General features: G+C 32.8%; 1 protein-coding gene across 3 annotated transcripts in view; it reads right to left on the bottom strand.

The window, feature by feature from the left end:
- Window positions 1-15,788, bottom strand: part of LOC149072912 (dachshund homolog 1-like) — a 178,102-nt gene that overhangs the window by 12,584 nt on the left and 149,730 nt on the right. For 2 of the 3 annotated variants that reach the window (XM_089246395.1, XM_089246396.1), the window contains exons 8-9: window positions 9,072-9,113; window positions 250-390 (exon numbers count right to left, since the gene is read on the bottom strand). In XM_089246395.1, the coding sequence (XP_089102521.1) occupies window positions 250-390; window positions 9,072-9,113 (183 nt within the window). The remainder of the gene's footprint in view (window positions 1-249; window positions 391-9,071; window positions 9,114-15,788) is intronic. The other variant, XM_089246397.1, reaches the window with a different exon arrangement.

Here is a 15,788-nt window from a genome sequence, read left to right as displayed (position 1 = left end):
CGCTTCTAAGATCTAAAGTAGTGGAAGATTAGATAAAGAGCTACTTGTCAGGATCTTAGGTTGTGTGGTTTTAAATTTTAGGCTGCTTTGAGGAATTCTAACACGTTCTTTTCTACTAACCACGAGGATAAATACATATGTGATTGGCATTCCAGACTCCAGAGAGTCTTTTCCCAATACCCGATTCTTAAGAAATTAAAATATACTACAATAGGATCTCAGTGAGCGGAATCGATAAAGGTTAATTACCGTTGAGTAGGCGCAGCGTTTCTGCGGAGCTGTTTCGCAGTGCTTCTTCGTATTGTGCACGTTTCTTGACTTCAGCCTCGAGTTGTTCTTGAACACGTCTTCGATTCCTTTTTTCTTTCTTTAACCGTTTTTGGTATAGAACTGAAAATAATACACACACATATATATACACACATAAAAACAGATATTTTACATAATATTCGATTTCAAAAATTTGCATTAAAAATACGAAAATAATCAGGTTTTTACAGCAATTATTGTTTGAATCGTCAAATAATTTAAGTGGTTGCGGAGTTCTTTCACGATTTCATTATATTTGAGAAGAAAATATGATGGAAAAAATCCATTTCGATAAATCATGGAATCGTTAGCATCGGAATATACTTACCAGAATACCAGAAAAATTCACAGGTCTTTTTCTATATATTTTTACACTCTTTTCCTCTCTATCTGCAAACCTTCTGAGAAGATCACAATCACTATAGCCAGACTTCTTACATTTTTTTGTTATTTCCCTCTACTGTCAGCTGAATATCTCCAGCAAATGCCAAAGACTACGCTTGTGGAAGAAACGCTACCAATCACAACTGAACACCTTCAAAAATCACATCACCAGAACGTTCGTTTTGCCTCTCCTTCATCTCAACAAATCATTACTACCATAGGAATCACATCGGTCGTGTTTTGTGTGTTTATTTTTACACGCCTCATCTCCACATCTGCGTATATTAGAAAGATGTGTGTCAACCACTATAGTTGACATGTACTGCATCTGTAAATCTTCAGCAAGTGGCACACAATGAACACGACGCTTATAAATAAAACACTACCAATCCAAGTGCAGCTGGACGCCTTCAAATATTGCGTCGCAAAGAGAAAGGTTATTTTTTGCCTTCTCTGAACAAACTAGACATGGCATTAGTAGTGTTTTGTTTGTTTATTTTAACACAACACGTGTGATTTTCACATCTGCACGCATTCGAAAACTGTTAACCTGGCAGGTGCAATAATTAATAATTTTACGGAAGAAACACTACCGGGCAATGTTGAACACCTTCAAAAATCCCATTGCCACGAAAGTTTATTTTGTCTCCCCCCTTTTTTAGCAAAGCAAACTACCAGATAGGTAGGGTTGTACCATAGTCGACGTGTATTACAGCTGTACAGCTATAGCAGTAGCGAAGAAACCAATTATTATCGAAAACCCTCATCCAATAACGACTGCTGAACATCTCCAGAAAACGCCAACTATAATCGTTCCTTTAACTAATAATCACAACAGCTGTACTAAGTCAAATAAACTAAGTCATATCCAAACAACAACCAAAGGAATCTCTCAAAAAACAATACATATCAATCATAATAATTGGTGAGATTGCAATTTTGACAGAGTCCATAAACCCAAACAACACAACCCTCATAAAAAAAAACCCCCACGATGCAAATTACCACGTCGTTACAGACACATAATCTGCCATTCCATTTTTAAATGAAAATATCACGTTTTTCCCGATCCCGATTCTCACCATTTCCGGTACCATTTCACCATTAAATCTCGGAAGAATACCAAAAAAATAAAATAATACTGAAAATGAAAAGCCCTTTATTCAAATGACATTTAAATTGGATTAGATTTTACAACGGTGCTTCATTTTTTTTCCTTCAAAAAACAACACAAAAAATCAAAAACAATTGTTTAATAATACAGAGAATAAAAAAAAAAAATTATTCAACAATGAACAATAATATCCGAAAAACGGATAAAAAAGCGGTGAAAGCCACAGAAAAATGAAATTCCTTTCTTTTCATCCCATTTTTATTCATTTTTTGTATTTGTTTTTTTCCCACTTCATGAAATATTATTTTTTTATTATCTTTCCGTTTCCGGATTCCGGAATGGAGGGGGGGGGGAACCCTTCAAAAAAAAAGGAAATCCACCCAGAAATAAAACCCATCAAATGTATACATTTTTTTGTTACATATCATGCTATTTCTCTCGAACCCTCCCAACTATAACATTTCAACTTGTTGTTTCCATTTCATTTTCACGAAAATGCCAATGCAAAATGACAGTTTTTCCGGATAATTCAATCCGGATATATATATAACGGGAAAATGAATAAAAAAAAACCAACTTTTTCGAATATATATATCTTTGAACTGGAAGTGGCAATGCGTGTTATAGGTTTTGGTTTTTATTTCAAATATAAGAGTTTTTCTGCTCTGTTTTTTGTTTGTTTTTTTTTTCGCCCTTCCCTTTTATATCTTCTATTTGATGGATTGTTTTGGGAATTTCTGGTTGTTTTCCTCCCGAGAAGCTTCTACCTTTTGTTTAGGAATAACGGAGAATGTTCTGGATCACTCGAAGAAGGTGAAATATGCGTGTAGATATATATATATGTGTATGCGGATATATACTCACATGCGTTGTATTAAAAATGCATTCAGGGGTGATTTCTCTTCAGTGAGGCATAAACTATGCGAATTGATCCGCCATTTTGGGAGTTCGTAAGGCTGAATTTTCTATGTGGTATTTTGTTTTAGATGATCGAATACGGTTCTATGAGTGGGATTATTAGGTTCATAGATTCTTGGCTTATCTTTGTTTTATCTGAAAATCTATGGACGTCATATAGGGTTCTTTTACGAAAACAGATAGCGGCACCTGGACTTAATTTCAAGGGGAATCTAGCACTGCTGGAAATCCAAAAAAAAAGAAATTCTGTGGTATATAGAGACCCTTTTGAAAAAAAAAAAACCATTCAGCAAAGATCTGTTTGGAATGTCTTGAAGCTCCCGGGGTTCAATCAAATCACGACCTAAATGTCCAGAACTTACTGCAGGGCACATTTTACGTTCACAAAGGAAGTAAATGGCTGTTTCTTTCTTATAAAACAAGCTCTGCAGGTTTGATCACTGCTAATTCCTATAAAAATCAACGTATTAAGATGATTTTTAGTGTAGTGATCAGTGAGGAAAAATAACACTTTTAGCACCATTATAAGTCATTATAATTTTTTTTTGATAACGTGATCCTCACGTATATTCCCAAGAGATCTGTATGATCTGTCCAGGAAATGTGTTAGTGTTAGTAGACGTCAAGATCCAAACTGGGATTCGAACCAGGACCTGCACAGTCTGAAGCTATCTCCCTAACTACTCGACTGCCAAGGCAGCGATTTTTACAGAATGAATTTCAAATTTTTTGTTCCAAATTTCCATGAACCTTTAGGTTGTGCAACATCTAGGGGTTTCCATGAAATGGATCCGATTCAAAATTATATTGGAAGTGATTATCAGGGCACCATCGATTGGATTGGTGATTATACCAATCCAATCGATGTCCTAACACTTTGGTATCTCTTTAAAGTTTTTCAAAATCAGATAAAGAGTGTGATTCGATAAAATATTTCGATTGTAATCCATCTTTACAAGGTTGGCCGTGTAAAATTTTGATATATACACCATGGATCTTTCGCTCCGGAACTGGCTCTGGAATCGACTTGCAGCTCTAAAAAACTCAGGATTGTTGAATAGTGTTGAGGATTGGCAAAATTTCGTGATTTTAAGGAACTGTTAAGAAAACTTTCTGGTAGGTAGTGTTTTCACCATTTGGTGGTGGGAACGCTCATTAAGGTTTCCACGGATTTCGTCAAGGATTTGAGTTAACGATAAGTCGAAAGCTTCCTCTCTTTTTCCCTGCTACTGCTGTTTTTCTCTTGAGTCTTTTTTTCTCTTCGCATTCAGTACCTAACGATGGCGTAATTTCAAGCCCAAAGATTCATCGTTTCCCAAGTCTCTCACTCTCCGTCTCCTTGAGCCAAGCTGACGAAACATAGGCATAGATAGCATCCTTACAAAAGAATCAACACAGAGGACATAAGAAGAAAGAAGAAGGTACACGATCGAGCAAAAAAAAAAGAGTATATAATAATAAATAAAATAGGAGGATAAAAAAAAACGGAATGGGAAAAAAAGGAACGAGGAAAGGTTACAAGCGCGTCAGTGTGTTCTCGGCGTATTTGGATCACATTCATCACTGTCACGTCGAGTCGGAGGGGGTCGCTTCACAACACAGCTGAGAGCCCTCCTTATACATACAGTATATGTATGTGCATGTATATATATATATATAACTGGAACGTTATTCCTCGTTGCATTGCCTCTATCCTTCTCACCGATCCTCAATCTCTTGCCACCATCTAGTGCCTTCATCTCTGGCTCGTATACACTGCACATGGCAGTGAGAGAGAGAGATAGAGCGCGGGTGCGTACGCGCACGCACACACACACACACACGCTGCCAGCGATGACATCTGTCGGCCATGGAACAACAAGCTGCATCAGACCTGCCTGATCTGCTTGAGTTGAGCAAGAGAGGAGACATGTGGTTAGTTCCCATGAGCTTTTCATCTCTTAGTGTGTCGATCTCTATATGTAGTGTCAGTATTATTACTTACTTGCTGGTTTTGCTCTCTTTCTTTCGTCTTTTATACTCAAGACACACGAGAAATAACAAAAAAAAAAAAGGAGATATACGTATATATTTCTATCTCTTTGTTCATTTTTGATTCTTCTCCATCAAAGAATTAGAATGATGTGCGTAGATGTCAATAAGATGGTACGTACCGCGAAAAATATAAAGAGATTAATTATAAAATCTTGAATTTTCTGTATTGTGGAGGTATTGGATAATTTTCGTCTGAATACGGTTATTTCATGATTTTTAATGAGCTGACGAGAATGGAGATCGGCTTGCTGAAAGCCGAGTGGGTTGGACAGGTCTAAATGAAACTAGAGAATGGTTATCTTTGCCCAGTCTATTCGGAATCTAAGTTGAAAGACCCTTTATAACTCTTACATGTATTGTTAAGATGACAGTGGCATGGCTGGTTTCATGTCGCAAAACACTACATGTATCATCTCTCTGGTAGTGAACATTGTTAGAAAAAAGGGAAGGAGCAAAATATAACTTTTCTAGACGATGAGATTTTTGAGGGTGTTCAGCTGTGCTTGGATTGGTAGTGTTTCCTCTATATGCGTAGTATTTATCGGCACCTGCTGAATTTACGGATGTAGTGCGCATTGATAAGGTAGTTGTTATCTTTGGATGTGCAGATGTGGAGGTCAGAGGTGTAAAAATTATCAAACAAAACACCACCGATGTCATTTCTCTAGTATGTTTTGTTTAGAGAAGGGAAGGCACAAAATATAACCTTGCAACGATGCGATTTTCGAAGGTGTCCAGCTGCACTTGGATTGGTAGTGTTTATTGGCACCCTCTGGAGATTTACAGATGTAGTTGACATCTTACGAAAATGTGCAGATGTACAGATCGGGCTTGTAAAAGTCAAAGTCAAAAAGACAAAGGCTCCAAACAAAACCCCATGCTCTAAACCAGAACTATAACAAAAAAAAGTTGGTGCCGTGCAAAGACGTCACTTTTAGGACACCCAGCTATTTCAACGATCCACAAAAAGTCTACCGTTTACACTACGCAGGGAGTTACTACGCATACGATAATATTCCCTTTTTTAAATATAACTTTGATTGAAGTATTTTCAACAAATATCAAAGGGTTACACTTACCCTTCATTCATATGAAATTCCAAAATAATCAAATACAATCCACAATGAATCATAATCAACCAAAAAGAGAACAAAATAAATGAAAAAAGTTCAAGGTGAATGTATGATAAACGAGCTTTTTCATGTAGGCTCTAAACCACAAAAGGAAAGAAATCCAGAAATACCATGGGATTAGAAATCAAAGGGGCCACCCTTCTAACGAAATTATTAGAGCTCATTTTTGAGTTTCCAACCACATTATGATCAAGAGGCACCAAAAAAGGGTTGAACACAAAGAAAAAAGGAAAGGGGTCGGTTGGTTGGTCCCTAAAGGGGACAAAATGCAAATCCTGTAAAGTATAACAATGATGGATTCAAAATTCAATTTGTAAACGCCTATTTGAAAAAAAAAAATCCGTATAGGACAAATTTCGTACATTCATCAAAGGGTTGTCATAGTACGGAAAGGCTTGAATCATGTACGTCCCAGCTCCAAATCAAATCACATATCCATTAATCATATATATTTTAGTTATAGACGTGACACATACGCGTGCGCCGTGACAAAAAAAAAGGACACGTCGGTTCAATATGTCACACAAATATTGCTGAATATATAACTATTATATATGTTATTGCCAAAGCCCGAAATTAGTCAGCTCGCGGCTAATTTCGTTGAATATTGACCAGACCAATGTCAGAATTTTGGGCTTTGGAAAACTAGTTCACGAAGTGGCCGGAGATCCCTGGCCAAAATCCGAAAAGAAAACGCATGATTAGGGGTCATCGCAATTTGGCATATTTTTTCGTGATAATTATGTCCACGTTATCTATGGCAACCCATCAAACCGCAGTCACGGTGCGGTAATGGTTTTTTTCTTCAAAAAAATTCACAGAAACAACTACAGAACATGTACAGTGAAACCTGTACGAGACGGAACGTCAAGGGACTGAAATAATATTCCGTTTTAGACAGATTTCCGTTTTATGAAGGTGCAAATCAAAGCACTAATCATTGAACGGACTATTTTGATTCCGCTTAAGACAGGTTTCCGTCTCATGCAGTGTCCGTCTTAGACAGGTTTCAATGTTATATATGTCTATTAATATTATTATATAAATATAGTTTTTCTTTCAAATTTCTATTTTTTTTTCTCTCGTCACATTGATCTAATGTAGCTACTATACAGGGTGTTCTATACAAGACTCTTATCGTTGACCAATGGCTATTGCCCGAAACATTGGTTTTAGAGAAAACTTTCAATCAGATGAAATGTTTCAAATGATGTCGCACATCATCTTAAATGCCATGCAAATGAAAAAAATATATATATTAATAAAAAAGTTACAAAATTTAAAATTTTATTCGCTCCCTCTGTTCTTTAAATTCTAATTAAAAAGTTGTTGCCCTGCTTTCCTGAGGTCAACAAAAAATTAGTGCAATACTCGCTGAGATATTTGAATTCAAAACCGGAGAAAAAAAGGAAAGAACAGCATGAATGAGAGAAAGGAAAAGTGTCCGACACCTTGTATATGTCACTGCCAAAGCTCGAAGTTGGACATCAGAAATTCGGTCTTTAGCCAGTTCTTATATATCCATCCCTTTACATCCCCACGATACGGGGTCATCGTCATGTCTTTGCGATAATTATGGCCATTTATAATTTATAACCATAATTATGGTTAGCTATGGCAAGCCTAACGATCAAACGAATCTGAATCATATACAAGGATGTGTAAGGATCGACCTATAGGGACCGGCTAAAGCCCAACGAACGACCGAATTTCGGACATTCGCCGTGTCAACTTGGCTGGCCACTTTCGCGAAGTGTCCAACTACGGGCTTTGATAGTAACACACATATACAAATACAACGCCACAACAGGCAAATTGCCCAACGAGGTGGCTGACTTAAGAACATCATGGATCCCCCGAGCCATTTTTTGGAGGCCCTACCTACTACTGCTACCCCGCCCAACCCCAACCCCCCGCGGAACCCCCAACGAATCGGTACATGCGGGAATGTGCGTGTACGTGTAGTGAAACCTGACGTGAAGTTTTTTTTGTTTTGTTTCTCTGTAATGCTTGTTATGTGTAGTGCTGCCATCTGCCACCAGTTTTTCTAACTATGAGTGAAGTGTTATGATTGAATGATTTATCGTTGTAGGACTGTTGCTCTCTGTGGCGAGACTTTTTAACGGGGAGATCGGCTCGCATTTGCGCCTTGAAGTTGGGAACCACAGAGAAACCAACTTCAGCCGATCACCACTGTGGGGTTCGAACCCGGATCCTCGCATCGCGAGTCCGTCACTATAACCACTCGACCACCACAGCGGCCATGCCATATCCATGCATCACACGTTGGCGATGAAAAAATATTATTTGGCGCCTACCGGACCGTCTTACATCAGCACATCGAACTTCTGTCGGGAAACCTTCGGCCTCCGGCTAAAGCCGGAACCATTTCTGGAAATCTGACTTTAACAAAACCTCTAGGCAAATTCGCCGCACATTGGGCTTTGGCAGTAACATATACGTAATTGTAGCATGTTCTTTACTCGTTGATTAGAGGGGGGGGGGGTATCCTCCTTAAGGGGCAATGCCAAAAAAAAACAACAACGATGGCGTATGTCAGTGTTTATGTTAGATTGCACGTATAAGAAAGAAAGACGTTTTTCTCTCTTTTAAAAAGACGAGGAGCATCTTCTCAAGTACATTATGAGTGTGTGTGTGTGTGTGTGTATAGATACAATCTTTTACAACCATCAGCAAGAAAAAGAAGCAAGAAGGCAAGTCTTATTATAAAGGATAAAAAGCCTTCTCGTGCCACTCGTGGCCCGAAAGGCCTTCCATTCCACAAAAAGCCTTATCAACGGCCTTTTTTTTTTTCCGTTTGCGTATCCCCTTTAAGAAACGTCGATCCATCTCTCTTCGTCTAATTTTCGACACAAAAACCCTCTTTGTCAAAAGAATTCTTGCTCCGTTTCCAAGTTTATATATAAAATAACGCTGGAAAAAAGAAAATTGAAAAAAATTGGCTAGGTCTTCGGGCCAGCTACTTATTTGAAACCCGTTCGTTAAAGCGGAAAATTATCGCATTTTTCGGAATTTATTTATTTTATTTATTATTATTATTATTTTTTTGGAAAACGAAACTAAAATTTATAATGTGTTGTTGTGTTTTTATGTTATGATGGAATATGTTTGAAATTTGGAATTTTTTAGTTTTTAATAATGAAAAAAAAAATGCCTACTTTTCATGCCGATTTTCATTTTAAGCTGGTTTTCGAGGTTGTCTGAAATGAAAGGGTGAAAATTTACATTTATTATATTATTATGTAAGAGAAGAAAATATACGTAAATAAATAAATATATAAATTTATAAATTTTTTTTAAATGTTTTTTTATTCGGTTCGAAAGAGAGATTTTTTTTTAGTGAGATGTTTAAAAAATTTTTTTTACAGAAATTTGAGGCGTGAGAAAATTTTGAAATTTGGTATTTTTGAAAAGAATTAACTATAGGAGTAAAATTTTGAAGAATGAAATAATAATTGGGAATGGTTTACATATAATATTTTTAAAACTTGGAATTTTTTGAAATTTTCTCCCGAGTATTGAAAATGTTTCACTTTTTAATAATATGTCACTGCATTTTATTTAAATTTGAATTTAGAAAAAGTACGTGTGAAAGAATTAGAGTAATGTGATTTTTTTGAGAAAATAGAGAAAAATTTATTTTTAATAGGAAAAAAAAATTGGAATTTATTTTCATGTGATTCTTGATGTGAGAAATACTGAAGTGGTTCTGAATTTTTTGGAATTGAAATTTTTCAAAGAATGCTTTTTTTTCAAAGTTTAATAATTAATGTTTTGCAGTTTGTTTTTTTTAATTTTTTTACATAAAATTTTGTATACTCTCACAATTTTTTCAACTTCCTTTTTCTAATTTTCTGTACAAAATTTCTGTCTGTAAAAAAACTATTTGGATAAAAAAAAATTTAATAAAATGAATGTGATGATATACATAATATTGAAATACGTATTTTATAAGAACATTTTATGGTATTTAAAAAATTGTAAGAACCAAAAGAATTTTATACAATTTCTACTCATTTTCCACTGATTAAAAATATTTGGAGATTTCATAACAATTTTAAAAAGAACCATCAAATTATACAATCAAAAATACCAGCATAAATATAATAATAGATTTGCTGAGAAACTTTTAAAACTCGCATAATAAAATTTTTTTGAAATCATTAAATTAAAAATTAAATTTTTTCTCATTTTTATAAATTGCAGATAATAATGTAAATAATCATTTTATTTTTACGCAATGAAAAATTGAAAATAGTTTCATTTATTTGAAAATTCATAGAAAACTCTTTTATAAATAACTTATACACATAAGAGTTATTCAACAATTTGACTAAAGTTAAATTTTTATCTCATCTGTTGTTTTGAAGGAATTCAACAAAATTTCAACTCAACCAACTTTAGAAAAATCAAGGATTTAATGAATTAAAAAAAATTAACAAATGATTATGCTACATAAAAGATCAAAATAAATTTGAAAATATTAAGTTAGAATAAGTTTTAAAATTTCAAGATTGAATTTCAAAATTAAATAAGTTTTAAAATTTCAAGATTGAATTTCAAAATTAAATAAGTTTTAAAATTTCAAGATTGAATTTCAAAATTAAATAAGTTTTAAAATTTCAAGATTAAATTTCAAAATTAAATAAGTTTTAAAATTTCAAGATTAAATTTCAAAATTAAATAAGTTTTAAAATTTCAAGATTAAATAGGCTTTAAAATTTCAAGATTAAATAGGCTTTAAAATTTCAAGATTAAATAGGCTTTAGAATTTCAAGATTAAATAGGCTTTAAAATTTCAAGATTCAATAAAAAAAATAAAAAATATTAAATTTAAAAAAATTAAAAACACTTCATTTTTATCAATTCATTTTCATTCCCAAACCAACCAAAATTAAATTTTCTATAAACGCACCCGAAAAACATCCTTCCCACCAACAAAAATAAAATCCAATTCTTGCCATATTGTTATCATAATATAATATTTCAAACTATAAAAGAACAATTTCCACCTTCAAAAAATAAATAAATAAAATAAAATTTAAAATTTAAAAATACTCCTTTATGAAAACAAATTTCAAAACAACACTTCCGTATGCTCAAAATAGAACCAAAAAAAAGAAAAAAAAGAAAGAAAATTGGTTTCAATTTTTTGGAACCGTTTTGGTGCGAATGCGAAAATCTCGGAGGCGTATTGTATTGTATGGATGGATAGATAGATGTGTATGCGTTATAGCATTATATTATACATCTCTTGGAAGTCATCTATCAAACGTTGCGAAATGAAACACTCAAAAAACGGGAATTTTTTTTCCCCGGTTTTTCCCTTTTCCGTATATATGGAAATATTTCTTTTTCCAGGACAAAAAAAAAAAAATATCTCCAGAGTAAATAGAATCCTCATGAAGAGAGTAAAAGTCCCAAAGAGAGGATGAAATTTTTCCGACGTGTTTTCAAGTCAACATTTACATAAAAAGGACGCGTACTGCAAAAAAAAAAAAAAAAAATTATACATATATTTATACATACATTCTGTATTTCGTTTTTATACATTAGAGAGAGAACTTGAACTCCCGAACCGTATAAAAAAAATACTAAAAAATGGAGGAAAAAATAAAAAATCTTAGGAAATATGTGTTCGCAATGCCAAGATAAACTGTCAAACAGTATTTGAGTAAAAATTCCTGTAAAATAAATCGACCGATGGATTGCGGAAAAGAGCATCTGTCAGTGTTTTCCTATTTTTTTTATGTATTTTTGGTGATTTTTTATTTTTGTATTTTTCTTGGAATTCTATGGATGTGTATTTTAGTGAGTTTTTTTTTCCCATGTCATATGTGTTTATTATCCGATTTTTTTTTCCTGTTAGAAACATTTAGGATCGAAATATAAATCCCGGAGATGTCGTTTGTTTTGGCTTTTTTTACTCGAAATTTTATATATAACTACTCATTCATTCGATTTTTTAATGTTTGAATACTAAATAAATTGACGAAAATTTCAAAATGACATATATAGTATAACAAAAATGAATAAAATATATACTCTCATTTTTAGTATTTAATTTCGATTATTATTTGGTATTGTTGTTGATAATAATTTATTAATGAGTAATTTTTTTCGATAGTTTTTTGAGAAAAAATTGTATATTTCGGAAATTTTACACTGGATTTTCATAAGATTAGTGGAAAAATAAACTGAAGAAATTATTTACTTCATAACATAAAATAAGTAAGTCTTTTTATAAAATAAAAGTTTATAAATTTTTTGTTATAAAGTTTTTTTAGCAGTTGGCCAATGATTTCATTATCGGAACAAAAAAAAATTCGTCCGTAAGAGGGGGTGACCGTTAATCAGGGGTTCGAAATTCATACTTTTATTATACAAGGTGAAATTGCTATTTGGCCGTAAAAGAGGGTAGACCACATCTGAGGGGTGTCCGTTAAGAGGGCTTTTACTGTATCCAGGTTTTAGCAGTTGACTAATGGAAAGTGTATTCTATATAAAAATGGTAAATTAAACTTTTTAATTACAGAATTTTTTTTTCAAGTTTTCAAATTCATAAATAAAATTAAATAAATAAATAAATTTTTAATAAATAATCGAATGGAAATTAAGTTTTTACTAATACTTATTTTTACAATATTTTAGTAATATCAGTGCCGTAAATATTTCAAATTTCAACAATGTTAGTGCCGTGGATTTTTTTGAATTTCAGAAATTTTTAACCTCATAAAATATCAATAAATTGCCAAACGAAAACTAATAAAGCTTATCATTCCCGCAAAATTTCAATTTTTTTTTTAGATTTCAGAAAATTTGTCTTCCTTTTTAAAAATGGAAATTAATTAGTATCAAATTCTTACAAAATTTTAACAATATTAGTGCCAAAAAGTTCCCCAATTTTCCAATTTTTCTTGACTTTTTAAGTTCACAAATTTACAATAAATAATCGTAAGGAAATTAGTTTTACTAACATCTATCACACCTACAAAATTTCAGCAGTATTAGTGTCGTACCATAGATTTTTTGAATTTCAGAAAAATTTTATTACCGAAATATTAATATTACAACTTATCATTCCTACAAAATTTCAGCAATATTGGCATAACGTAAATTTTTTGAATTTCAGAAATTTTCTCGCTTTTTTAATTCAGAAAATTTTAATAATTAGCCAAACGAAAGCTAATTCTACTGATACTATCATTCCCACAAAATTTCAGCAATATTATATGTGCAGATTTTTCAAATTTTAGAAATTTTCTTGACTTAAATTCACAAATTTATAATAATTAATAATAACGCAGAAATTATTGTAACTGATACCTATATATATAACACCAACAAAATTCCAGCAGTATTAGTGCCGTACCTAAGATATTTTGAATTTCAGAAAAATTTTCTCAACCCTTTAAAACCATAAAGCTTTTAAAAACTATCAAATTGAAATATTAATATTACAAAAACTCTAATCATTTCTACAGAATTTCATCAATATCAGTGCCGCATCATAGATATTCCGAATTTCAGAAATTTTCGTAACTTTCTAAATTCATAAAATTTCAATAAATAATCGCAAGAAAATTAATTTTATCAATACTTATTATACTTACAAAATTTCAGCAGTATCAGTTCCGTAGTTTTTTTTTTTTTAATTTTACGGACTAAAAACTGCAAATTTAGGGAAAAAAATTGCATGTTGAATATTTATACACCTTTGTTTAGTTTTCCATCAATTTCAGCAGAAAAATCCAGTTTTCCCACAATTTTTTGTCCTAAAATCATCATAATACAGGAAATATTTTTTGTAAATTTTTTCGGACCTTATGTGAATTCGGAGACCTCCTTAAAACCGAATATGCAAATTTGAATCACTAAATTGGAAATTTTAAGGAAAAAATTATATAAAACAGTATTTTTCCGGAATGAATTTTCTCTCTGTAGACATTTTTTTTTCCTTCAAATTTCTGAATTAAATTTATTTCCGGGAAAAAAAAATTTTTCAACGAATAATTATTCGCATTTCCTTATAACGGGGCATCAAGCAATAAATTTCAAAAGAATGATCATACCTGCCAAGCAGTTAAAAGATTGTAGGAAAAAATTTTTTTTTTTTTAAAAATGAAAGAATCGGCATTTCTCTCTCGACAAGATGGGAAAACGCCCGTTTTTTCCCCATTTTTTCCCGATTTTTTTTCCTATTTTCCTAACGAAGATTTTTTTTTTTCCCCCTTTACTCCTCAAAGTCTTCTTACCTCGTCTTTCTACCCAAAAACTTCTACGAAATATTTTTTTTTGTTTTTTTTTTTTCACCTCTTCCCTATCCCAAAAAGTCCTTTTTTTCCAGTTTTCTACGTGTGTGTGTATATGTATGCATCCAGAGACGAGAGATATCTGGACTATAACGGGAATGATCCAGGAGCAAAAAAAGTAAAAAAAAAAAAAAAAATTGAAAAAAAATCTAGGAATGGGAGGGAAATGAAGGAAAAGATTAATCGTCTTTTTCCTTCTAAAAACTGGAAAAAAAGGACTTCTAGACAGGTTTTTCGGGAGAAAACAGGAAAAAAAAATTCTATATATATATATATTCTTCATTTCCCTTCTTTGCCTTTTTACTTCTCTCTCTCGTCTAATATCCGAGCGTCAAGATGGATCGAAGTTTAAGTGATTCGCAAATATCTACCAAAGCTCTGCTGACTGTTCGACTCCTCGCTTCTCAGATAAATGATGAATCACGTGAGTTTTAGATGGTGTCTGTCTGTATGTGATACCGTACGCATTATACGAAGAAAGAGAGTACCAGCACCATCTACTGGATGTACAGGGAATTACATAAATTGCAATTGAGAGATATACCTTCTTTATACTCCCTTGTGCGTCCGTATGTCGGGGGATATACGTACTAAAGTTCACCCGTTTGATAAGAAGTATAAGGATTATAGTAGTGAATTCGCTAAGGATTCATCTATCTCTCCTTAAACGCTGTAATGGAGTCGTACGTTTCTCTTCATTACTTTTGACTGTGAATTCTTGTGTGATGTGGTTTTTATGATTGATCCTTGGAGTTTTGTCAGTGATGGGGGTGGAATGATTGGTTTCGGTTTTTCAAAGTTTTTTGATAAATTAGTCAAGATGGTTTTCCTTTTGACAGGTTTCTTATGGTTTGTTCCATAACGTAGGCTTGATGAGTATTAACATGTTGAAATCAAGTTAGGTCTTGACAACTTACGTTTTAGTTTGCGTGGATGCTTTCAAGACTTTTGAACGCATTCCCCTCCCAAGAAAAAATAATTTTCGTAAATATATGAATTTGCAATATTAATGAAAAATTTTGTAGCTTTTAGATACCGAAGAACTCGAATGTTATATGAGTTACCTGAAGGTATAAATTTTCTTTTCGTGATGTTCTCGTATACCCTGAGAGGAGTTTCACACAAATGAGCGAAAAGAGCATTATAATAGTGAATTCGCTAAGAATTCATCTATCTCTCCTTAAACACAGTAATGGAGTCGTACTTTTTTTTTCATTATTTTAGACTGACGTTTAACTCTGTATATGTGACGTTTAACTGACCGTGAATTCTTATGTGATGTGGTTTTTATGATTGATCTTTGAAGTTTTGTCAGTAATGGTGGAATGATTAGTTTCGATTTGTCGAGTTTTTGATAGATCAGTGGTGATAAGTTTCTAATAGTTTGTCTTACAACGTTATGTCTTGATGAGTATTATCGTTTCGAAGTTGAGCTAAGTCTTTAAGTGATTCGTAAATATCTACCAAAGCTCTGCTGACTTTCAACTCTTCACTTCTCCGATAAATGATGAATCACGTGAATTTTAAATGGTGTCTATTTGTATGTGATATACGTATATACGA

The sequence above is a fragment of the Pholcus phalangioides genome, unplaced genomic scaffold (genome assembly GCF_987345545.1).
Source record: "Pholcus phalangioides strain wild (caught in Gottingen) unplaced genomic scaffold, Ppha-v1.0 ptg000017l_1, whole genome shotgun sequence".
Taxonomy (NCBI): Eukaryota; Metazoa; Arthropoda; class Arachnida; order Araneae; family Pholcidae; genus Pholcus; species Pholcus phalangioides.
This window is presented reverse-complemented; position numbering and strand designations above follow the sequence as displayed.